Raw genomic sequence first — 26,028 nt, forward strand, 5'->3', positions numbered from 1 at the left:
TCGGTTTCAAAGGCATTAGGATCGGAAGTACCAGGTTTAAAGGGAGTCACTGTTTCACACTTCAGCTAAAGAGTCAGCTCATCTATTGAGACTGCTATAATGTATGAAATAGTTGTAAAAAAAGAAGATAGATTTTTTTTTTTATCTCTGTTATGTGATATTCAGTAGTTTTACTCTCTCGTTGGTCAAGCTGAGAATAGTGTATGATGGCGTCTTCTGGGAACTTTATCTATGAATGAAGTTAGAGAATGCGATTTTTTTTAATGTGATCAGATTCCCGGAGCAAAGCCTGGAGCCAAAAACATGTTTTAACTTAATTTGAGAGAACAATAGCTATACATTTTAATATTAGCCTTATGAATTGTTAATAACAACAAAGTAGTCAATCAATTTCAGTAATGTAAAAGTTGACGATGTTTCTCAAATGAGTAAAACTTTTCTCAAATTGTTCAACATTTTTCTTCAGTCCCAGGAGATAATAGAGGAAATTATACTGTCATTCACATTCCACAGCCAATTTTGTAATTACAGATTCTGGAGGAACGGGAGGGATATGTGGGCCGTGGGGGAGAGTTGATCTGTGATGCAGATGCTCAGCTGGAGTCTTCAGCTCCAAGGAGGAGCTGCGTGGAAATAGGTGGCGTTTGGTGAGAACAAACGTTTTACGCACTCAAACATCCATGAATGAATCAAAGCAACTCAACATGTATATTTTTGATGAGGGAATAACATCATGATGTGATATGAAGCTGAAAAACAAATCTATTTTGCATCATCATTATGAACTTTATATTATAGCTCTTTATTCAAATGATTTATCCGTTCAGTGTTTTTTTTCTAAACACATTTGTGATTTTTTTTTAGACAAACAGCTATTAAAACAAAAAAAAGAAAAAGAAGAAACAAAATATTATTTTCTATAGATCAAATCTAGTGAATGTTTATGGTGTTGAGTGTATTGTGCTATCTTTTCCCCCACCAGATATACCGCTGCTCTCTTTTCCATTTTATTATTCAGAAGATAATGTGCAATTAGGGAAAAGGCTTAAAAAGGTGTTTCAAAAACGTGCTCCTTTAAGAATGATGCACAGGACATATTTAATGGTGCACCTGGATTTTGAGAGAAGTGGTGACAGTAATGAATAATACATAACGAAAGCTTTTAATTGAGTCCCAAAACTGAACCACTCAGCTGCTAAAACGCTCAGGTGTTGATCTGTTAGCACTATGGACGGTGGCAGAAATAAATATACATGCAACGTGCAGCTACAGAGATGCTTCTAATGTGCAAAGCGAACTTCCAAATAGTGTTTAGCATAAATGATTAAGGCTGATCCAGAAAATCACAGAAGGGAGGTTAAAAGCAGAAAATATACACGATTGAAAGAATTTGCAAAATAACCCTCTACTTATAGTGAGGTCAGTCAAGTCAGTATTTGCTCAAAATAATTTAAAAACTTTGCTCTGCAGCTGATAAACAACAGAGCTCAGCTATATCAATTCCGAGCAGCTTCTCAGGTTCATTAAAAAAAAAAAATAAATAAAAAAAAAAAAAAATCCACATTGCATGCCACTGCCGCTACCATGCTTCACTAGGGATGTCTTTGAGACTTGCAATTCATTTTCCACCACAAAACGCACATTGCGCCTTTGCTCCTATTAGCCCAAAACATACTGAGCTGGAGTTCAATATGTTAGAGAGCCAGTAGCAAGCAGCTCTTCCTAACTTCCAAAATGTCACATTTCCTTCTCTGTTTAGCATTCATGCGTTGCAGCTTTCCACGTCAGTCTCCTAACGAGATTGTTCCATCAGACGGAATTACCCGCATCACTCAATGAAATACAATTATTGATTACACTGCCCCCTCTCTCTGGCTCTCCTGCAACCACACTCTCTCATCTCCCGAAGTGCTGCATGCAGCCAGAGAGGACTGCATCGGAGGGGAGGGGGGGGGAAAGAAAAGAAAACCCTGTCGTGCGCTGGCAGTTTCCTCCGATCCTGCTCCTCATCGGGGGAAAAAAAAAACAAAAATCCCAGAAAGAGCTTCACTACTTACCACGAAGGGATAACGGAGTGTGCTGCAATGGGTTACTTTCAGCTCAGTCCACTCTTCACGCCATAAAGACGGTAGGAAAATACTTTTTTATTTTAAAGCTGCTGAACGTGATGACTGAAGAGCATGAGTTGGTGGTTGTGCGTGCCACCCTGTTTGCACTTTTTCAGCTTCATTTCCAAACATAGCAGATGTTGGGCTAAGTTTTTATTTTTCATCTTAATTTATTAGACGTTTGTTTGTTTCCTGTTTTTAATCTCCCTAATGCGAAGACGTCTGCAAAGAAACAAACAAACTGACAAAAATGATCAAGTACATAAAATACGCGTTGTAGAATCCACCTATAGTTTTGCCTAGTTGCAAATATTTCTTATCTCGCTCTAATGTCCAGGTTGTGTAGTTTGTGATAGCAGCCCCGCTATACTGTAAGTCTTATTCGTGGAGCGGAGCTGGCTGCGGATCGTTCATGCTTTTGTGCCGTGAAGCCGCCTGCCCTGAGGCGGTTAAAGCACTCTGCACTGCCGCCAAAAAACAGGAGAGAGGATGTGAGAGCAGGCAACTGAGTCATCCCTGAATTGCACCTGAAGAAGCAGCGAGCGATTGACAGGCGCACAGCCGGTGAACTGGAAATCTGTGGCAAAGTGCTTTGTTTGCATCGCTATGGCTGCCCTGCTGGGTTAACACTGATGAGAGCACTCGAAGAAAAAGACAAAAAAAAAAAAAAACTTTGGGTAAAGTGACTGCAAGCTGCTGAATGCATTATTTATTCTTACTTAAAATTCATTAAAGGTTTTTCCTCTAAACAGGAGTCTGTTTAGTTACTCTGTGGTGGTTTAATATGGACAGTATGGGTGTCCACTCAGGGTGTCATCCCTTGGGAAGGGCAAAAGGAAGCAAAAAAGAAAAGTTTTAGTCAGTTAAAGTTATTTTTTCATCAAGGAGGTTGAGTGTTTACCAATCTGTGTTATTCATGTTGTAAGCTTGGTAAGAAAGGATGGTCTTACACCTCTGCGACAGACTGGCGACCTGTCCAGGGTGAACCCCGCTAACCCGGAACATTAGCTGGAGATAGGCACCAGCGGCCCTCCCGACCCACTAGGGACAAGGGTGTTAGACAATGGATGGATGGGTCTTACACCTGAGCTGCCTAATGAAGCTGAAGTTAGTATCCGATTCACACATCCTTCCTTCCATCTATCCTTCTATCCTGCAAGTCACCATTGCAAGCAGCTGTGTTGCAATGTGTCAAGGCACACTCTTACTCTGTCTAAAGAAAAAGTACTATTTCACCTTTTTATTGTTTTTCTTGAAAACATATATTAAGAGCTATAAAACATTCATTCTGTTGGTGAAAAAAAAATATTCGATTTAATTCAGCCATGATTCACATTCATTGAGGTATTCATTGATACAAGGAAAGACAAGTGACAAATCATTGATTTATAATCTAACAACAGTATTTCAAAGTCTGTAGAACTGGGGTGATGTGCTCTATCTTCTTGGTTTTATCGAGAACTTGAGCAGCAGCACTCTGGCTTAACTGTCCTTTTAGGCATTGTTACAGTATTCAACTAAAAATTGCATCTAGTGGTAACTAAGACAGAAGTGGACTTACACTTATTCACGTATTATGAATAAGTGCAAACCTATTAGTAAGGAATGGTGAAGACCAGTGGTGAGGTTTTAGTGTAGTAGCATTGCTTGAAGTAGTTTAGTGGGGTTTCTTTGCTAACTTGCCAGCAAGCTTAGCTTTTGAGACGGTCATTACTAATAATCTTAATCTTAGCAGTGGTTAAGTAAAAAAAAATACTATTTCTTGATTAAGTACATTTTATAAATTATATTAAATTATTTTTAAAATGTATTTTAGCTGCTGGACCTATGCAATTTCTACACATAGATGTTGAATAAAATGACAAAATATATTAAAATTCTACATCAGTTAGTTAAACTCCACCAGTTGTAGTGTATAACACATCGGTGACAGAGAAGGTTACACTTATATTTTCCTTTATGTTTTATGATTTAAATTCTTTTTTTATTATTTTACTTTGGATCAGAAAATTTCATAATAGAAATTATTAACCCTCAGCTGAAATAACAGAAAATATAGGTTTAATATTAACATTTCTTACTTTAGAAAGACAAATGTCAGCCTGGTCTGGGGCTCTGCATATTTTGCATGATGTAGCATAGCTTAAAATAATTTGAGCTTGTGAAGTTGCTTATAATTTGTGGCAAAGTCCAGGGATGATATAATTCCTATGAAACACCCAGCGTTAAACTTTTCTTTATTTTCCACAACCGTCCTCTCTTCTTTCTCTCTATAGTTGGTAATAGCATCAGTGTTTGATGAAATCTCCTGACCGGAGACGTCCCAGGCTACCTCCGCTTTCCAGATGAGGTCACGGGCTTTCTGTGTCGATGGGATCATGTGTGGTTCTGTCCACTTAGGAAACGGACCTGCTTTTTCTGATGCTGATAGAACAAACTGCCCATCGGATCTCAGCGCGTTCGCTCCTGTCTGAAAGCAGCAGGATAGGTCGGATCTTATTGAGGTTGCAAGAATTCCTGTTTCAAGAGGGACATTAAAGTATTCCACTATCCCATCACAGAGAAATAGTTTTAACATGTAGGAAAAGGAATTGAAGGACCTTGCTTATCGAAAACCATCACTGTTTTGATTATTTATTTTGTATTTCTTCCTCTCTTTTTTTGAACCTCCATTGTTCTGTCACTTTTGACAAATCTCTACAGAGAAACTGTCAAATAGATCAATTTTATGAAAAACATAAAGGGTCTCTATAACAAGTTTAACTTAAATTTTCTCCTGAATGAAGACAATTGGATATGCAGCTCTGAACCTCGAAAATCTAAATCTTTCGTCTTCTCTTAATGGCCACATGGTACTTAACGTAAAGTTTCTTTAAAATGCATTTCTTCACCTAGCTTACTTAGCTTTACTATAAAATAAAATGATCATAACATCCATTCATCCATGGAAATTAACCTGTAGAAAAGGAAAATAAAAGATAGAGAGGTACAGATTGTGGTTTGAGAAAACAGAAAATAAAAATGGCAGTAGTGGCGTCACAGAATTTGATTGTGATTGCTCAGGCTGTCTGAGATGTCGGGGTCTCGTCAGCTGCGGTCAGGTGAGGGCGGGTCGCCTGTGTGGTCGAGGGTGTCCTTCATCACGGCTGACAGCACGCCTAACCGTACACTCGGTTGATTCTCTGAAAGACAGGGTTCACCAAGATCCACCACATGCCGTGTTTATTAAGCTAAAATTGTCCATTTTGCCTTAATCCTAAAGCAACAGATCATTCCAGTTCAGTGACACTGCCGAACTTTGACATGTGCAATTAAGGAGCTCTGCGGCCAGAATTTAGTATGTTTTCCTTAACAAACTTCACTATTTAGATAGGAGGGAACAATGTTTCCCTCAACACACCTAAAATGTATCCATTAGAACATTTCTGGTTGTTTAAAGAAGGGAAAAAAACTAAACAGTATGCATCTATTTGGAAGGATCAGGAGTGAGATTTAAAAAAAAATAAAATAAAATTAGATTCCAAAAAAAAGCTGCAATAGTTAATATTGAAGGCCAACCTCAATGCAGACATCATCAGTCTTTGAACAAAGGGGGTAGTCGTTACTACAAAACCCTTCCTTTGAGCCAGAAGAGATTAGCAAAGTCACCTTGAATAAGCAATGTCATTTTGCCCAGTAAAATTGCATTATGGAAGCTGGAGACGGTCCTGTGATTTGTGTCCTCCTGACAGGGCTTCAGTGTTCATTAGAGGCAGCAGCAAGGAGCTCTTAGACTCAATGGAACCACAGACACTTGGCAGCTCTGAGCATCCCCACCCTTCGCATAATTATGCAGCTTACCTTATGAAACGTTTTTGACAAAAACATTTCATAATTCTTTTAATATATTAGAGTCTTTGATACATTAACAATGGGGCAGGACTTTTTTAGTTTTTAATGTTAAATGTTTAGTTGCCATTACTCTGAACGTTAGTTCCCAGTGCAGACTCCTCATGAAGCGCTTTATAAATAAAATGGCATTTTATTGAAGTCTGCACTTAGGAAGGAGAACTTTATTCATTCATGATGTTTAAATTCATTTACAAATGGATGCAATTGCTTTATATTTTTTTGGTCCATAAAATATTTGGTATATTTTCTGTAACAAATGAGATGTAACACATGTAACTCTTCAAATACCCTGACTGTATTTAGACACGTTTAATGACTGCCTTTTGATCAAAAGCTGCTAGATGTTTTCTATCATATCTACCATAAAAACAACATAAAAAAAACTGTGATTAATAAAATACAAATATTTTGCATTATTATTATTTTTTTGTTTTAAGAAGCTTTTATTTCGTCACTGAATTTATAGCCTTATAAATTTTTTAAAAAGTGTTGATCTGCATCATCTGCCTGTTCTGACTTCCCAAATCTGTTCGTTCCCTGTTCAGCGCTGTTCTGCCACAAATAACCACAAGGCATTTTGGACAGACCTGGCCTTTTATATTCCACATGATCAACACATGCAGAGAGAAGTTTTCTATGGGATTTATGTAAGATAGCCATGAAAGAATATAGATTTGTATCAGATGGACCCTGTGCAGATTAGGCCCTATGTTTTAAATCAATATCTAACTGAAAGACAATATATTTCAGCTTTTTGATAGAAGCCACCATATTTTTTTCATGTGGTGGTATTTCAAATGACATGCCATGTACTCCTTACAGGTTGGCATGCAGATAGTGTTTAATAATTGTTATTAAGAGTTTCTGACACCTAGATGCCTATGAATAGTGAAGAGTACTAAGCTACAATAAATAAATAACTTATAAAATAATTATTTAAATGTGCCATTAATACTGCACAAAGAACAAAAGACAGTAAAGACATTAACCCAGAGTTTTAGCAAACTTGTAATAAAATGTCTAATCCTGCCCACTGAATTTGATGGGTGAAGTTTGCAGGTTAAATTATGTAATGTTGTGATCCAGAACAGGAACATGAAATGATTTATTAAATCATGAAACAATTACACCTAGCCTTTAAAATAAAATCAAAACATTTAATTGAGGCACATATAATTAATTCTGTATTTTTTTATTTTGTCTGTATTTATTTCTAGTTTTACAAAAATAATGACACATTTAAATAATTATTTAGTAAGTTATTTATTTATTGTAATCTGGCACTTGTCACTCCCCGTAGTTTCCACGCTTTTCTGCTGCATCCTGCTAACTGTGTAGTTACAAGATAAATATGGTTCTTAGTCCAGATTAGTGTCCGCTAGCTAAAAGCAACATTCCTCTGTCTCAAGTCATATTTACACATTTGTAAAACAGAACGTAGTTTACTTATTGGATGTTTTAATGAAATGCTTCAGGCTAGCAAAGTCGATTCTGTAGGAAATAATTATGTCTTAATGTGGTATTTCCTCAATCCTGTTGATTAAATGTTTCCAGTGAAGTTTGAAATTTTCTAGAGTTATTTAGTGTGAGTTCATGTTACTACAATAATGTTTTTTGAAAATTATTATTTTTATCTATGGTTGAGCGCTCTACAGATTAAATAAGCACATCACGCTTAGCCATGACAGTGAATTGGTATAGAATGTTGACATAGCAAATATGTATGACGTACACATTAAGTCATTTGACAATAACATTATAGATAAGCGCACAGATGGGTGCCTGCGTCCCATTAATTGAATTTCATACTGATCCTTGTTTATTAGATTCCTTTTCACAAACCCGATTGTGAGTCAGCAGATTCAGCATTTCAGCTTGAAATAATCACCGCCTCAGAACCAATGCCAGCTCATGAAATATAGAACAAGGAGAGACTCTCTGGAAATTGAATTTTTATTTAAATAAAAACTGAGCTTTACAAAAAAAAGTGATGCTGTCTCACATCAATCCAAATGATTAAAAGGCCTGGGAGAAGAATGTGAGGATGATTAAAGAGGTTATGAACCATCAGTGGGAAGTTGTCTTTTATTAGAGGATGATTATGGGTGTAGTGCTGGTATCTATTAAGAATCTCACTAGATCTGACTTTCTTTCTCTTTTGTCTCCAATCTGTTCTTCCCTGTTCCCTTCTTGTACTTATTTGTCTGTAATTTATCTTTCCCCTGTGTCTTTTAGCCCAGCTGATGACGGTGATTGCTGGAGACTTTGAGGGTTATCTCCTGTTGTAACTCAAGAGTGCAGCATCTCTAGATCCTCCGATAGCCGCAAATCTCCATCCTTCTGCATTCAGCCCTCCAACCTGCCAGAAAAGGTCAACATTTAGAGCCACTATGGAGGACACGTACAATAACAGGACTTCTCTGGTTAAGGGAGCCAAGGACATGGTGAAGGAGGCCAAGCGGCACACAGCAAAGAAAGTCAACAAGGTGGTCGACCGCGCTGCGGACGAGTACTCATCTCATCGCAACTACACGCGATTCCAGGATGAGGAGGACGAAGATGAGGATTTCTACCGCAACCAGAAAGGACACGAAAGAGAGAGTTACCGTGACAATGAGGAGGGCTCCAGCGATGCCACGGAGGGCCATGATGACGAGGATGAGATCTATGAGGGGGAGTACCAGGGGATCCCCTCAGCCGGAGACAAGAAGCATAAGGAAGGACAGGTGGCGCTGGGACAGCCAATGTCAGATGCAACGAGGGACCACAGTGAGCTGGAGCAGGAGAGGGAGGCAGATGAAGAGGAGCTGGCCCAGCAGTATGAGCTGATCATGCAGGAGTGTGGCCATGGGAGCTTCCAGTGGCAGCTGTTCTTTGTACTGGGACTGGCGCTCATGTCAGATGGTGTGGAAGTGTTTGTGGTGGGATTTGTCCTGCCCAGTGCAGAGACAGACATGTGTGTCCCAAACTCCAGCTCAGGATGGCTAGGTAAGATCCCAGTTGGTGTTTAGATTTTGCTGTTGGTATATTCTACTGATATCATCCAGGAAGGCAGGCAAATGATCAACACTATTAAAGTACTTATGGCACTAAATGTTTTTTTCACATTTTATCACCTTACAGTCACAAAGAGCAATGTATATTATCGGAATTTTATATTAGACCAAAGCAAATTAGTGTTACTTGTTCCCTGAAAGGAAAATAACACATCGTCTCAAGCTTATTAAATTGAAATTTGAAATGTCTGATTTGCATTTGAGGTGGCAAACAACACTGCACCTGACCAGGAGGGATGTTTATACAGCTAGTATGATTATGAATCAGGGAAATGTGTTGCATTGATCCACACAGTTGCTGGAGCTCACAGGACAACGTCCACCTGGCTGAAAACAATATCAGTGCAGGTTAAATGTCAGCCCAGCTGAAGATTGGCTACAATCCTAAATGTCGTGTTGGAAGTGTTTCAGTCCAATGGTCTCTGTGTGTTTTGTGTGTATGGGTTTCTGTGTGTGTGTGCAGCTTAAGAGACAAGCTGGTATTCCCTGTGTACTCTGTGAGTTGAAGTGGAGTTTCAGCGTTCCCAGTAGCTGCAGGTGTATAATCCATCACTGCAGAGCTGTTTACAGCATTTGACTTGCTGTGTCAGAACCAGAGTAGAGAGGACATTAAATCGGACTTACAGCCCTTAGATACTAACCGCTACAGCAAGGCATGACAATGCAAAACACCTGATGCAGACAGAGTCATGGAAACGTTGAAAATCTGAGTTACAGCCAGGAAATCTATCAAAGACGGGCATGCATACTCATATTTATTTTTATTGCTTACTCTTTTTTTAAGTCAGCTTAAAGAATTTGAACACAATTTTTTAGTGTTCCAAAAGAGAAACAGAACAAATTGTCATGTTTTGAATTGAAGTGACAAATGTATCTGTGCAGCAACTTTATATTTTAAAAAGTGCCTTTTGAATTATTACTGTATACTCAATTCTTGTAGCAATATAAACCTAGTAGATATTCGTATTCTCTGCCTCCCCTTGTTTGTACCTCTCTCCTTTATCCCCTGTCATCCTCCATTCAGTGTGCCTCTCTTTTCATCTTCTGTTCTCACCCATCCTTCTCATCTTTTTTCCTCTGATTGCCCCCCTAGGCCCCTCCTCTAGTGATGATCACAGTAGGTGTGTGTGCGTGTGTGTATGCGTATGTACTCACATGATTGCTGTGACCTTGTTGCTACCCATTTTATGGCTAGTTTGTTGTGCAACTGTAGCATAGTTTAATCTGCTTCATATTTTGTGAGTGTTTTAAACATTGACATGAACAGCTAGTTATCTTCTATATCTGTGGGTGAACATACAAAATGAACAGATTTAAATGTTTCATCAAGTGGAAACACAAACCAAGCTAAACTGGAGTTCAAACAGTAGTTATAGTAGAGATAGTTTTCACCATCTCAAAGTTTGTTTTAGCAGTTGTATTACATGATGCTTGGTTTCCGTGTACCATTTAGCAGATTTAACATTTTGTTTTTGGCACGGTATGGGAAACGACAGAAAAATATGGAAGCAGTGTGAAATAAGTTTGAAAAAAGCAGCTCTTTTGTTTGATGCATTGCAAGTCTTTTCTTCCATTAACATGTCCACTGTGTCGGTTTTAGATTTTCCATGATTTAGCGTGATTTTATTGAAGTGGAAGTACTGATTATATAATAGGAAAAAAAAAAGCCGTTTCTGCAGTGTTTGTTGCTCTGTGACTGAGGGCAGTCTGGACATTTCACTGACATGGAGGGATGGTATAAAAATACACAGGCAGAGAACTTGGTGATCAATAGACAAAGCACAACAGATAAGTCTGACACAAAGTAAAAACAAATAAATATCATGATTTTGTTACATTTGATTTTTTTATTCTTTTAATTTAAAGTCAACCTGTAGCACTGGAATAATATTCAATATAAAGTACTTACCAAAGGCATTTAACTCTTTGAACTCTTTCACATTTGTTATGTTACAACCACAAATGTATTTTATTGGGACTATTTGCAAAATGTTGCCTAAGTAGGAGGATAATTGAAAAAGCGCAATGTTTTTCAGGATTACACAGTTTGTATTTCTGGCTTGGAAAAGGAGGCAGATGAAAAGCTATTGTTGAAGAAAGCTACAGGAAATCCTGATGAGTGCTCTCAAATATAAGCATCACAAAAAATGTGTTCTTTCTTATGCCATAAATGTCTTTTTATGTACTGAATACAGTTAGATCTTTTTCCAGAACTATAACAGTAGACTTGTTCCTAATAATACAAACATTTCCTGGGTTTTGCTGTGCAGCTTGTATTTCTGAATAACCTGGGTTCATATGCGTTTCCAACATTTACGGTGACAGATGGAAATAAGGAAGTGGAATACCATGTGTTGGAGAGCAGGAGCGTGTCTGCATGTAGAGTTAGCTGTGAAGGTAATTGACCCATGCAAGTTTACCGCAGGCAAAAAAGATTTTCCTCTGCTTACCAAAACATTAATACATTTTAAAATAAATTAGTGACTAAAAGGCGAATTATATTTTCATTTTCTGGACAAAAGCAATACAGATATTGAGAAATGTACGTTTTGAAATGCTATGATTGATTCTATCTGCACTGGTGTCGTGTGAACCTCAGTTCACCATAAAACAGTCACGCAAGCATAAGGACTCAGCTAAAATAAAAGGGATAATTCACAAAAGCCTCTGCCGTTGGCTCAGAATGCATGATGGCATGGCAGGTTTGCAGGGGGTGGATGCTGTAAATACCATAAGCAAGAATTATGGATAAGGAAAGACATAGAAGGGAAGAAGAACCATATGCAGTGCAACACGTGAAAAAACGGGGAGGGATGTAACTGGAGAGAGCTATGAAGAGGAGAGATTACCAACTCAGGAAGGAGTAATGGGGTAGGAGGTGTAGGCGGACTGAAACGATGAGGTGGAGACTGATAGTATGTAGTACACCAACCCAGTGAGGGAGAGGCTCAGCTATTATCTTTGACACAACAGACAAAGGGATTGCATCACCCTATCATTACTTATTTCTTCTTGTAGGCTGACTTTTCCTTCCTGAGACTCCCCTCGGCTCATTTAGTTTCGTAAACTTGACTGTTTTTATTTCCTTTCATCTTTGTCTTGTGTAAGCTGACCTCGTGTACACTTTTTGTACTCTAACTTCTCTCTTTGGCTCCATTGCTACAGCACTCGTACTATTTTTCACTTTTCGTCCCAGTGTGAAGCCTGCTGGTTGAATGTGTGGAGCTGTGTGGCCCTGGTGCAGCTGAGCATGGCTAAACTGCAGTAAGATCCCAACATCGCTGCAGAGATTAGGCTGCTTGAGTAGTGCAGCTAGCTCTGGATTTTGTGTGCATGTGTGTTGAATTAAAGTCAAAGAAATATATATTTTTTTCATCTTCAGGGTGTTGGAGGGCTGGGCATAGAGAGGGTGTATGTGGCGGGACTTAGTGTGGTATCTTAAAGAAGACAGCTGATGTCTCCAGCACCCTCTGCAACAATCCTCCTGGACAGATTTTGTGGCAACCCTGAGAGTGTGAAAATCCTTAAAATGAATTCCCATTTTACTATATTTGTGCCATTTCACATAAAAAAATATATTTTTAAATTCTGACCTTTAATCTGAATATATTTATTTGATGAAAAAAATTACTTTGTTAGAAAATAATTTTTATTTTTTATTTTTTTCAAAATCTCCAGTGGTGCAAATTTGCTTCCCTTAAAAAACCTTTTAAAATAAATCTAACTGAAGGAATCATACTTTAGTTTACTTTTAAAGTTGAGCGGAGTTTTGCGAATTTCAGTACTATTCAATAAATGTCTTTTTTCTTGGGGCAAAACTATGACATGACACATGAGGCCATTTTTGCTAGCCACTCTTCAAAATTGGGAAGACAAGAGATCATTCAATTCAAGTGATGTGTGTTGATCTTCATGAGTTGATAAATGGTTACAATAAAATTGCTTACTGCTTGGACAGTCAAAGAGTGTATCTTTGATTCTATGGGCTTGAGAGCACCAGATCACAGGTGGTTCAGCACCACTAAATAAATCTTCTTTCATGATATTTCAGTCCCCAGACCTAAGTCTGGTCTGAGCCACAGCATCACAAAAGTAAACAAATTAGATTTTAGGAGTCCCTGCTTTGTAAAATGTAATTGTTTTATGGTTGAATTAAAGAAGAACAATCTTTAGGTGATATAACAAACTTTCACAGGACGACAATGTAAACAAATGTTAAGCCTTTCTGCAAAACTTTATAATGGATTTCTGCCTCTGTCAAACTGCCTTATTTTTCTCATTTTTAACCATGCCTGTATTTGTATCTGGAGCCTTCTGCAATGACTGGCTGAACACTTCAGTTTTGCTTTACTGAAACAAAACTGGCAGGAGGGTGAAGGGATGAATCCCATCAAAGTGGCACGATGTAGTACAAATATGATTACATGCTGCTCAGCATAAAGGAGCCGCCGATGGTGCAAAAAGCAGAGAGGAAACTAAAGCAAATACTCTAAAACAGAGAGGAGATCAGAGGAGTGTAAACTCTGTAGAGACAAGAGAAATAAGTAAAAAACAAACTGGATGAAAGAGAAAGTGTAGAAATGGAACATAAAACAGAAAGACTGACAGATACAAGTACCAAGGCGATGCCACAGGGAGTACAACGTACAAAGTTATATGAATAAAACAGGATGGTTGTTTTTGTGTGGTGCTGAAACAGTTTGTGGTGCTATGAGTGAAGAGCATCAAAGCATGAAATCATAGAGGGGGTCGTGATGCAGCTCGGTGCTCTTTCGTCTCGGAGGGCTCCTTGGTGACAGGGCAGAAAACAACGAGCGAGGGTCTGCCCTCACCCTTCTGTCATGGTTGTGCATCTTTTGCTTCTGCCTGAGAAGTCTCCAGGCTCTGACAGACCATACGGGTCTCCACCTATAAAGTCAGGTGTGTATCTTAGGAGCAGCTTCATCAATGCAGAGATATCGAAATATTGAGCTTTAATCTATAAGCTTGTCTTTTTGAAAAAGACAGCAACTAAAATTCACAAACTGTGTCAGCTGACTTCTGGCTGCATGCAGTCATCACTAACACGAATGTTGCGTTAATTTTGGGGTTCTGGTAAGTTTTTGAGGTTGAACTGAGAAAACATTTAACCATTTGTTCCTAAGTGTTCAATTAATTAGAAATTTTCTCTAATCCAAACAGATTCAGCTCACATCCTCAAACAGATGCAGCAATGAACTGCAGCAATGTTTGATTAAATGTCTTTTTAGTTAGAGCCGGTTGAATTGGTTCATTTCCTTTAAAAAGGTATTTCCATTTATTTTAAAGTAAACTATCCAACGCCAGTTTTGAGGTGAATTTGGTATGATTACTTCTTTACCAAACACTTGTCTTCAAAATGACTTAAGGTGTCGCTCAGTTCACCTAGTAAAATGAACAGTTATTAGAAGTTAATATAGATTAAATTATCATCTACATATAGGAAAATATACAGACTCCGAAGATCTAGTGGAAGTTTAGGGGGAGGTGGTGCATAATATCTTTGCAGGAGTCTCATAGAACACAAACTGAATTGTGTTAGAGGATGTCTGTGCTATTTTTGGATTATATTTCACTACAGTGCAGTAGTCTCCTCTTGGTTGGTGTCAGCCCTGCTGACAACATGCTGAAAGATACTGTGGAGCTCGACTGGGACAGAACATCAATAAATTCATTATGCAATTGAGTGTGAGCAATGAACTTACAGCTCCACTGTTTGGGGGATTCTCAGGAGTCTAAAAGTGGCAGGAAATAGATCCTTTTTTTGGTCCACTCTGTACCTCCCTAAAATGTTCACTGAATGTTACATATTGTGAATATATGATTTTTTTAAATCTCACGCAAGTCTGGTGCATCTACTGAAGAGGCCTGTTGTATTTGAAATTGAATTTATGTGGACTTCTAATGGGCAACTAGAAAGATGCCACATTTTTCAGCCAGCTCAGCTAAAAGATCTGCAGTAAAACTGTCAAAAAGGTGTCTGCTCTCAGCAGAGAATACACCTGCATGAATGAAGACTGAAAGTCAATGCTTTTTCTCCTTAATACACTGCAATTGCAGTTGCTTATAAATCAACTGCAAAGAAAAAAAAAATGTCCAAATCAGATCTCTTGAAGTTGATGACTATTAACGAAGGTAAATGCATGTTAATGTTCATTTCTAAAATATAATGTTTCTTTCTGAAAATGAAGCATATAAAATAGAGAGAAATGCAGCTGGTGTTGCTCTTAGCAGCACAAAATGACACACAATAGCAACCGAAGCAGCACTGTGGCCTTTTCTCCTCAGGGCAAATTCATGATGATCACTGAAAGAAATCAATGCTGTTTTGTTGGAGCATTGATCTTGTCAGTGATGACCAAGATTAAAAGAGAGCTGAGGGCTCTTTTTGTTAAACTAACCTGGATTGTAGTTCACATTTCTCTTTTTATTGTTCAAAGTCTGTTTTTTTTATCCTCTTCGTTCTGTATTTGTTGTCGCATAAGAAGATACACACACCAGCACTTTTTTCTGTGTGTTCCTGAACAAATTTTAAATGAAAAAAAAAGTTTTGCAGAAATGGGTTTGTAGTAGAAACAATCGTGACTCCAATACAGTACCTTGAAAAAGTATTCACCGGCCTTAACATTTGCCACATTTTGTTAAATAAAATATTGTTCAATCAATATCCCTCAAGATGCATCAATTTTCAGTTCACTTATGGTTAATTTAAGCCCAGCCTCTGAGTTTTATTTGAGAACTTTTGTGAACAGCAAAACTTCGAACATATTGAGACAGGATTGTCCACCCAAACCAACAGACAAACACATATTATGAAGGAGCTGCAAAAATCCACAGCTCAGGCGGGACAATCTGTTGAAAGGTTGCAAATGGGAGTGAAAGAAAAGTATTAGCAATCCTGTTTGCAGTTTGCCACCAGACTTGTGACACGTGGAAGAAGGTTTTATGTGAAAAACTAACTGTCCCCCTGGTGGAACATGGTGTTGGCAGCATCATGGTGTGGGGATGCTTTTCTTCAGCAGGAGGAGGAAAGATGGCCAGAGTTGATGGCTGAATTCAAATCCATAAAACGCCTCTGATTTGTATATGTGTATCCTTTTATATAGCACACCTTCAGCAACAAGGCAATACATAGTACTTTACATGACTTAAAAGGAAATACAAACAAAATAACAAACCAAAGGAAAGAGCAAAAGAGGAAAAAAAAATCTAATAATGTTGATCCAAACTATATAAACTAGATACTCATATTCCGAGTTGCCAGATACGTATAAGCAAGTGTTCTCTGGTCTAATTCCCTTTCTGGGTTGGAAGAAAAGGAATCTAAGAAGTAGTTGCTAAGGTAGATTTTCTGAATTCTAAGTTCGTTCTAATTCCTTTTCTGGATTCCAATAATAGGAGCCTCTCTGCATAATAATCTAAAAATTAATCTAAGAAGAATAATTTTGCTTTCACACTTTTGTGGTTGCAATGTGAAAAAGTGTAAAATGGGTCAAGAAACAAAAATATTTTCGTAATATTTAATATAATATATTGAATACATGACAGGTTATAATAACAAATATAATAGAGTTCAATCTGTTAGTATATACATTGTGTAATTTGTAAAGGGAAATAAAAACGCTGCTTTGTTTGTTCTTTTTCTAGGCAGCATTGTGTACCTGGGAATGATGGTTGGAGCTTTCTTCTGGGGAGGAATGTCTGACAAAGTGGGCCGCAGACAGTGTCTCCTCATTTGCATGTCCACGAATGGCTTCTTTGCCTTCCTGTCATCTTTTGTCCAGGGATACGGACTCTTCCTTCTCTGCCGTGTAGTCGCTGGCTTCGGGTAAGTCTGATAATGTCAAGGTTAAGACGCAATCTTGTAAAGTAGTAGACGGCGACACTAAAGAAATCTGCTTCGACGTCAGTGGGGCAACTGGCAGCTCACTCATTTCAGTCAGTCAGAGATTTAATTTGTGAGACAAATAATTTAGATGTGGGCTTCCCAACTTTTCTTCGTTCTTGCGTTCAAAAAAATTCAGCAAGATTCCTTTGATTATACTTTCACTTCATGCATCATTTTTGATCCTCTGAAACTTTGCTTCAATATTTATTGGTGTATCATGTTTTTTTTAGTCTTAAACAATGGTTATTTCTCGTTCGAGCCAACTATAAAGGGTGTCTTGCACTTTCATCAGACACTTGACAGACTGTGATTTAATGTCTTGGCAATATTGCTGTTTGTTACAGAGCTAATTCAGTATTTGCACCTGCATCATTCTCTCCAGAGACTCTCAGAGTTATTGAAACAGCGGCCAGAAGGAGATCTGTCCCTGAATGGAGGCAAATTCATATTCAGGCTTTTTTTCTGTCATGTTATATGAAAACAGGCCAAACAGTTTCACAGAAAAAAAAGCAACACCACCAAAAATAATCTTTGCAATCTGACAAATTTGAATATCAGTAAACATATCATAAAACAGATGAAGCAAGTGTTGTATTTGCTGATGCAAAGATCTGTGAAAACGATGCCTTTTCAGAATTTGAATATCAGGGACAAAGGAGACAATCTAAGTCCTATTATAAGAATATCCACATATACCACTATATCCCTACACAACCTATGTTTTCATTAAATCTTAAGCAAAGCAATCAATGGTGGACCTACCTATTTAATCACTTTTTTGTTGCTAAACAAGTTATAGAAAGTATTCAGACAGCTTGAGTATTTTCAGTACTTTGGATTAATAAATGGACACAAACTCATATGATGCCCTTTATTTTGTTGCACTTTTTAAAATTAACCTAGTAATGACCACATCATTGCCATGTTTTCATGCTTAAAAAAGAAATGAAAGAGGGGTGCTAATTGCATTGTAAAACCTAGGTATTTTAGGGAAGTTCAACAATTTTTACTGATTGGTGCAAAGTCGCTTTTTCTAAAGGGATTTTTCTCTCATTCTTGCAGGATAGGAGGTGCCGTGCCCATTGTTTTCTCCTTCTTTGCTGAGGTGTTGTCCAGAGAGAAAAGAGGAGAACACCTCAGCTGGTTGTGTATGTTCTGGATGATTGGAGAGATCTATGCATCTGCCATGGCCTGGGCCATTATACCGCACTACGGTGAGTTCACAGGTCCACCCAAATAAAGGAGTCACTTACAGATGGAAAAAATAGCTTAAAATGAAATGGTTCTGTTAGTTTCTTTTACAGACAATCAGCTCATTAATAGTAGAAAGCACCCAGACCTAATAAATAAAATAAAAGCTGAAGTAAACTGCCGGTTATGCTTTTAAAAAGCCTTGTTTTACATATTGAGTGTAGCAGTACACAATTTAACTTAAGTGTCTGACTACAGTTACTCATCTGCCCCTGCTCTCTCCATAATTAAAGTTTGAGGTGTTTGTTTTCTCTGCCATGTGAATCAATCACCTAAAAGCGCTCAGTGTCATCCAACTGGGAAAGTTGAGAGTCAGGAGAGAAATATGTGGAGGTTATTATAAAGACAGGCTGCAGGGGCTGCAGGGATGTCAGGAGATTCCAGTTTTAAATGTGAGGTCATTTCCGAATACGGCCATATTTCATTGAACCCTGGAGGCTGCTGTTAACACTTTAACAATGATTATCATGTCTTTTAACTTGGACAGCTGTTAAAAATATGGGAAATTGTGGCAGTACAGAGAATGAGAATATTGTGCTACAAAAGTGTAAATGTGGCCTTGAAAGCATAATTTAATATGTAAAGTGGGCTGTGATAACATAAAATTCAGGATGCGATGAAAACAAACTTATTGATAAAGAATGCACTGTCCTGCCAGCTACTTTACATTTATTCGTCTTTCAGTTCTGAAGGAAGTTATTATTATTATTTTTTGCTTTGTGTTCTTTACTTCACATAAATAAAATGTTTCAATGACTTAATTCAACTGTACAATCCTGAACATTTTTTTTATTGCAGTGCAAAGCAGTAAAATTAGTTAAAATGTTAAAATGTGTTTTGTACTTCAATGCCAGGAAAGTGAACATTTTACACAAGAGCTCTGATAAGAAATACATGAGGATCATTCTAATACTCCTTTTAACAGTTTTTGTTCTCCCAGTTAAAGGCAATAATATGATTTACCAATTTTTTCAAACAAACAAAGGTTCAGGTGATCCCAAAGGCTTGTTAGATCTTTAAATTTGATGCTATTAGATTAGAAAGCAAATGGACCATGTTGAAGTCAAGGTGGCAGCATATACAGAAGTAGTGGTTCTATTGCTTTCATTCTGCTTTATTCTTTTTTAAAAGCTATCATTTATTCTTTTCTTGCTAAAACATTGCAGTTTTTTGATGGTTATTTCTTCTTGTTTTGGATGTTGCATAGTTGAAAGGATTTTTACTTTTGGACAGCTGTTGTGATGCGTAGCCATAGCAGCAGGGTGTTTGTTTTACATTCAGGAGCAGCTGATTAACATTTCAAAAGACCAAATAAAATCTCAACTTCAGGTCTGTTGCAGTACTGACAAAAACAGGAGTTCCTACATCTACAACTCTTTGGAGAATGTAGGATAATATGGGTTATAACAACGTTCAATTTCCCTTCGGGATTAATAAAGAATTTTTGAATTAAATTTGACATGAACTGTATTGCATTTCCTGCACTGAATTATCCCCTCTATCATGTTTCAATAGGATGGCAGATGTTATTTTCTGGTGATTTTACAATTATCTCTTTGTGTAGAGCATGGTTTTCACACTAGAACAGGATGATTTAAAAAATGCTGTTCTGGATTTTGTTGAATTTAAATAGCAGAATAATAATAGCTAAAACAAATATTCTGTTGAAAGAAGGGATTAAAGAGTTTAGGTTGCACGTCACCTCATTAAGAGTTAACTAATAAATGCCGGTCTATCTCCCTCCACCACGTGTTGTTTTTATTTCTTGCCTGGTTTTAAACCTGCTGTTCCTTCCTTTTACTGGATCCTATCTCCTCCTGCTTTGTTCTCTCCACAGCTCCCCTCCTTTTATTACCACTCCTCTCTCCGTCTCTGCAGAGTGTTCTTCTTGATCAAGCATAATTAGATTTTTCTCCTTGCTCTAATAGGACAAAGCTACATCTAGAAGTGATTTATGACCAGCCTATGCTTTAGCCAACCTGTGACGTCACTCAGACAGAAGCGCAGTGTGTGTGTTGTGGGTATTTGTGTGCTCATGCACTGCTACACGTTGCAATGGGGGAGATTTTACGAGTACAGCAGACACACAGGTCTTTCTCTAGGAAAGTGAAAGAAATAAAATCTGACACTGGAAGAGGTCAGTCGAGTTAAAACACACACACACACGCACAGAGAGAGTGAGAGAGAGCGAGAGGACCACTGATAGAGTTTTAGTTGAGGGCTTGTTTTATTACATGCTATTGCCTGAGCTCTGCTACATATTCTTTCATCAGGATGGGCAGAAGCACACTGATATAGAGTTAGTACGATAGCCCTCTAAAAACAGAACTTGACACGTCTTTAGGAGGTCACTGTGCTGTCAGGTCTTTTGTTGTCATATTATAAGGATAGTAGTTGCCTCACTGTGCTCTTATTCTTAACTCAGGTACTTACGTAGATTGTCTCTAAAGAATCTATGTATATTCTGATAGGTATAAAATTGCACACAAGTCAGTCGGCACTTGCAGTTTAGTTTTTTATTTTGTCGTGTTAGTTAAAGAACGATCTACATTCTGTACCACCAATTTAAGGAGGCGTTTAAAATTTAACCCCGCCCCCAGTACATCCAGGCTCTAGCTTAAAGGCAAATAAAGTGAAACAAAACATTTTGCAAGGAATTCTAAAGACTAAAGATATACAGTATTTCCAAGCAACAAATTTAAAGGGTATGTCAGATGAAATATGAGGTGCAATGTGTAAACCATGACTGCCTCCTTCATGACTCTGCAAGGATAAGCTTGTTAGATAATAGATGGATGGATGGATGGATGGATAAACCATCTTAGTGGTCTTCCATGCTCACTTTATCAATATTTTGCATGTTATAAGACTGATTGGAGCTTAATATAACCTCTATGTTGAGAAACTGTCTAATAGCTAGGATGACAAGATTTAAATGGCCGGGCTTAATTTGGCTTTATTTTCAATTGCACATAAAGAACCTCATCAGATATTGTTGGAAATGTATTCGAACAAACGCGTTATGAAAAAAATTGTGTTGGAATTTATTTTGCATTATATATTATTCTCTCTTGACACAGCACTGCTCAGACTGGATGACAAAGTTTGGATCACCTGTAGAGGTGATGAAAATAGTTTGATCTCATATAAGACCAAAGAAAAAGAGAAATTGAGAAGAAGCTCAGCAGATAGGAAGGTGTGCACATTGTTTTACGTGATATTTTAGGGGAAACTATAGGAATTCCAAGTATGAGCTACAATCTGAGTGGAATTGTGTGACTTAATTAAAAAACTTTATTAAGCAGGATCACACAGAAACTATTATCACTAAATACTTAATTTTAAATAACTCAGATCGGTATTAAGGGGAAAAATTAAGATAATTACATGCTGAGGATGGTGCAGAACAAAACTTTGCTTGTATTTAATGCGTTGAATGAAATATGTGGACGAGAATATCAGCGTAGGACTCAAGTCTGGGAAAACCCTCCGGTGGAAGGCTGTAAATTGTAAGCCATGCCTCTTTGGTCCACCAATCACAGCAACGTGACATGAATATTTACACAACCTGCGATCCTCGGGTATGAAAAGGATCCACAAAAGGGGTATTTCTGATTGTGTTTTTATTGGGGAACCCTGATATGAAACAAGCTTAAGACATTTGTGCTTTACATGTATTTGAACCTCAGACAGTAAGCAGATATTTCCAAGTGTCAATTTTTTTCTTCCAAGACATCAGGGCCCAAAAAGACGAGGTTTCAACATATCCCGAATACAACGAAGGTACTTTCTGCATGTCTATAAATTACATAAATCCAGTCCTACATATAACAAATTTTTTAAAAACACCCCATTAAGCCTGTAGATGTAAACTTGAGACTGTAAAGAATGGATCCATCTGCCCATCTATCTGTTCATATTTAATTCAGCTATCCGTCTCAGCCTGAGACTCGGACATCCTCAGACAATTATGTGCCTAATTCCTATAATGAGATTTCCAATAGTATGAAGGGAACACTGTCCCGTGGTGGCAGGAAGTTGTACTACATTTCTGGAGATAGCTGAATCTGTTTCTTTATCTTAATCAGATATAAATATCAAAGAACTTAAAATGCTAAGCATGAAATTCTGTTGATGCAGTCAAAAATTGGTTTTGCCTGCATAGTTTTGGTGCAAGATTTACAAAAATAGATATTTTTTGTAGTTGTAGTATTTTATTTTCAATTCAAATGTACTACCTCTCCCTCAGGATACTGCTGCAGAAGTACCTCTATAAGAACTTATCTTGCATCTCCTTTAGTTTGTTTATTTTTATTTATATGCGAACAGAATTTGTGAAAAAAAATATTTTAAACTGTCAGCACATTCATCAAAAACTCTTGCAAATGGATAAAAATTTGCTTATGCTATTTGATGTGTTTTAGGGAATGAGGCAATACTGTACACTTTAATGAAAATTATTATGAGTGTACATTACCCTGTAGTTTGAGTACTAAAAATACTACCAAACTATTAAACGAGCATAACATGCTAATGTCTTATTTATTTATTTTTTTACTTTTGCAAGCCGTTTAGTTTTTACCTTGATAACAGTTGTTTTTAGCTGCTATCGGAGCTGGATTTTAACACACTGTGGGATTATTTCCAAACAGCCGTTTTCTGGCAGAACCATTAGCATTAACCCCCTCCCTACCCTGTGGCTCCCCTCCTACGCCTGTTGATGGATAATGGTGCCGCATTCCCTTTGGAGCTGTATCTCCATGAGCCACGATCTGTGGAGAGACGTGGGAGGTCACGACGAGCATGCGGGGCCCCGATTTTTCTGCATCCTGTGTAATTTTTTAAAAAAGTGCAGTCACGAAGAGCACTCACAAAAGTCAGCGGGTGGCAGACTGTTCATGTTGAAGTTTATCCTTGCTGCTTTTAAACCTACTCACACATTTACAAGTCCATGGATAAAATGGGTTTCAGTGTACAAAACGCAACTAAAAATGTGTGACAAGGCAGCATATGTACAAACTTAAGGGCATTACTTTGTTTGTTGCAAAGCTCCAAATTGTTACTAAACTGGAAAAGATGCAAATATAAAATGGTTTCATAAAATATCCTACACTTTGTGAAGTGATTTGCACAATAGACATAAAAAATATGTCTTTGAAGTTGCACAAAAACTGAAAAACAATTTATGACTTGCATATACATCTATTTGTGTTTTCGTAGGTGGAGAGTTGACATGGCATTATGGTGTGTCAGTATAATCTCTATGCGGTTATCCATCTTATTTATTTCAGTTCTGGTATTCTCTGTTAGAGTGTCAACCCACACATTTACACGCACCAGTGTGTGTGCTTTTCCCCCTGCATGTTGCAATGATTAATGAGTCTGAGAGACTGCCTGTGGGCTGAGATCAGGTGCAACAAGATTTAACTCAGCAGAAAACACTCAATTCTATTCCTACGCATTCAATTAACCCGTCCCTGTGTGTGTGTGTGTGTTTTTTTTATTACTTTTTCTCTGCTTACCCTGCAGACTCATTCATCTCTGAGTGTTCCCATCACTGTGCTTAGTCAGAGAGCTATCATGTAAATGTCATTTTTATTTCAAGTAATTTCTTTTCTCAGAATTAGACTGAAACTTGTACATGAGATGGTATTTACGTAGCTCTTGGTTTCAGCACATAGTAAATATTCAAAATTGTTTTGTCATCTCCATACATATAAATTTTCACTCCCCTCACCTTTGTCTTCTTTCCAAGTAGCCCATTGTTAGCTTTGATCCTAACTGCATTGTTAGTTGTTTTGAATAAAAGCATCTGCCAATAGCCTAAATATAAATATTTTAAACATCTTTATTTGAGTAATTTATGTTTACCTGTTTTAGGCTGAGCAAAATATCTAGAAAACCAACAAAATAATTGCTTTCCAAATCCTAAATATGTGACAGAAAGACCCATTTGTACATTATGTTTTTTTAATTTCTTTTCTGTTCAGCACTGCTGCCCACCGAGGGAAGCTAAGGTTCTTTATTGATAAGACTCGATGAGATTTAAGGTAAATAAACTGATTTTGAAAATGACTCTTTCCTACAAACTGCAGGTTGGAGCTTCAGCATGGGGTCAGCATACCAGTTTCACAGCTGGAGGGTTTTTGTCGTCGTTTGCGCCCTGCCATGTGTGTGTGCTGTGGTGGCTCTTACCTTCATGCCGGAAAGCCCCAGATACTACCTGGAGGTAATGAGCCCTTTCTGAATAACTAAAAACCTATTATTGCTGGGCTGCATGTACTTTGTTAGTCATTTCTACAAAAAATGTTGTCCACAACTGTTTAAGAGTATGGATTTTTATAAATTTATGGATTTGACCAGACTAAAACAGTGTGACTCATGCACAACTGGCCTTCTGCATGTTTGGAAAACAAAAGCATCGAGATTTCTAACAGCTGGTTGTTCTGCTGGTGGATCATTATCCTGTGAAGCGAAGTTAGTCACCTCTGTCGTGAATCACCACTGACATATCAAAGGACCGACTTCATGTACAGTAATTGCTGATGTTAAGTGGTTGCTGGAAGACGCGTCCGGTAAATGTGTCTCGTCTTTGCTGTCACTCGTTTCTCTCTCCTTCCTGACAGGTTGGGAAGCACGACGAGGGCTGGATGATCCTCAAGCAGATCCACGACACCAACATGAGAGCACGTGGGCAGCCGGAGAAAGTCTTCACTGTGAGTGCTTGCCACGGATGTTTCACAGTCTCGGCTGGGTTTTCCTATGCTTAAGGAAGCAAAGAGGCTTATTTTCTGCCACCACAGGGACAGGTTTGGATTCTTTCACTAGACAGGATCATGTCTGAATTACGACGGGGTCTAAGAGCCGTTTCTTGTCATTCAGACTTATTTGCTGCTTGGGCTGCACTTTGGGAAAGCTGCTTAATCAAGACAAGTTTCTTGAATTAATTCTGCGCTGCATATGCCTATTTTTGACTTCACTGATATTTCACATTGAGTCACATGGAAAGAAGAAATTATACTACTGTACATAATAAGCTCACAAATTGTCTAATTAGGTACAATAGTACTGTCCAGCACTCTGTTGTCTAATTAGTACATTAGAAATTGGAAAAAATGTAAAATGCTTCACAAAAAACAATTTGCAACCATAGAATATGATCTATTTGTTGTTCCAGCATAAACTGGAAAACCCCAAGTAGGATCATTTAAATGGGTGGTGTTGAGTTGCCTTTATCCCTCTTTACTCCAAAAACCCAAAATAAAACCCAGTTCAACCAATTCAGATTCAAATTTCACTACATGTTAACTTTTAGATGCCTTAATGGCTTAATGGCACCACATTACTTAACTGGTCTGCTTCACTTTCACAATCCAGCCAGCACACTTAGATCAACTCTTGCTATTAGTGGCCCCACCCATCAAGGCTAAACAGCAGATGTTGCAAAACTTTTTCTATGGTGGACTAAAAAATCAGAGCTTCGCAAACTGCAGATCAATTTAAGTCTGCTAAAACAACATTCAATTTCAGTGGCTTTTAACTCGAGTTAAGTAGTTATGTGTGTGATTATACTGCAACTTTTATTGATTACTCAGATATTTCTTTTTGCTTAGTAGTTCAACATTTATTTTAAGCACATTAGTCAACATTTGTTATTTTTTAAATATGCTATATAAGTTTATTGACTCAACATTATCATATTGGATCACATTGAAATAGTTGTTCTTGTAATACTTTAATGTTGAATTGCTGTGCGCCAATTATTAAAATATATTATAAGACATTTATGCATGTGAAATATATAAAGACACAAACC

The 26,028-nt window shown here is 37.7% G+C and overlaps 1 protein-coding gene across 1 annotated transcript in view; it reads left to right on the forward strand.

The window, feature by feature from the left end:
• The first annotated feature begins 1,887 nt into the window (after positions 1 to 1,887).
• The window catches only part of LOC102229862 (synaptic vesicle glycoprotein 2C), a 28,821-nt gene continuing 4,680 nt past the window's right edge, over positions 1,888 to 26,028 (forward strand). Inside the window, exons 1-6 of the mRNA XM_005803982.2 lie at positions 1,888 to 2,128; positions 8,235 to 8,987; positions 16,721 to 16,901; positions 18,024 to 18,175; positions 24,308 to 24,441; positions 24,839 to 24,928. Coding sequence (XP_005804039.1) covers positions 8,390 to 8,987; positions 16,721 to 16,901; positions 18,024 to 18,175; positions 24,308 to 24,441; positions 24,839 to 24,928 — 1,155 coding nt within the window. The 5' untranslated portion in view covers positions 1,888 to 2,128; positions 8,235 to 8,389. The remainder of the gene's footprint in view (positions 2,129 to 8,234; positions 8,988 to 16,720; positions 16,902 to 18,023; positions 18,176 to 24,307; positions 24,442 to 24,838; positions 24,929 to 26,028) is intronic.

The sequence above is a fragment of the Xiphophorus maculatus genome, chromosome 12, assembly GCF_002775205.1.
Source record: "Xiphophorus maculatus strain JP 163 A chromosome 12, X_maculatus-5.0-male, whole genome shotgun sequence".
Classification (NCBI taxonomy): domain Eukaryota; kingdom Metazoa; phylum Chordata; class Actinopteri; order Cyprinodontiformes; family Poeciliidae; genus Xiphophorus; species Xiphophorus maculatus.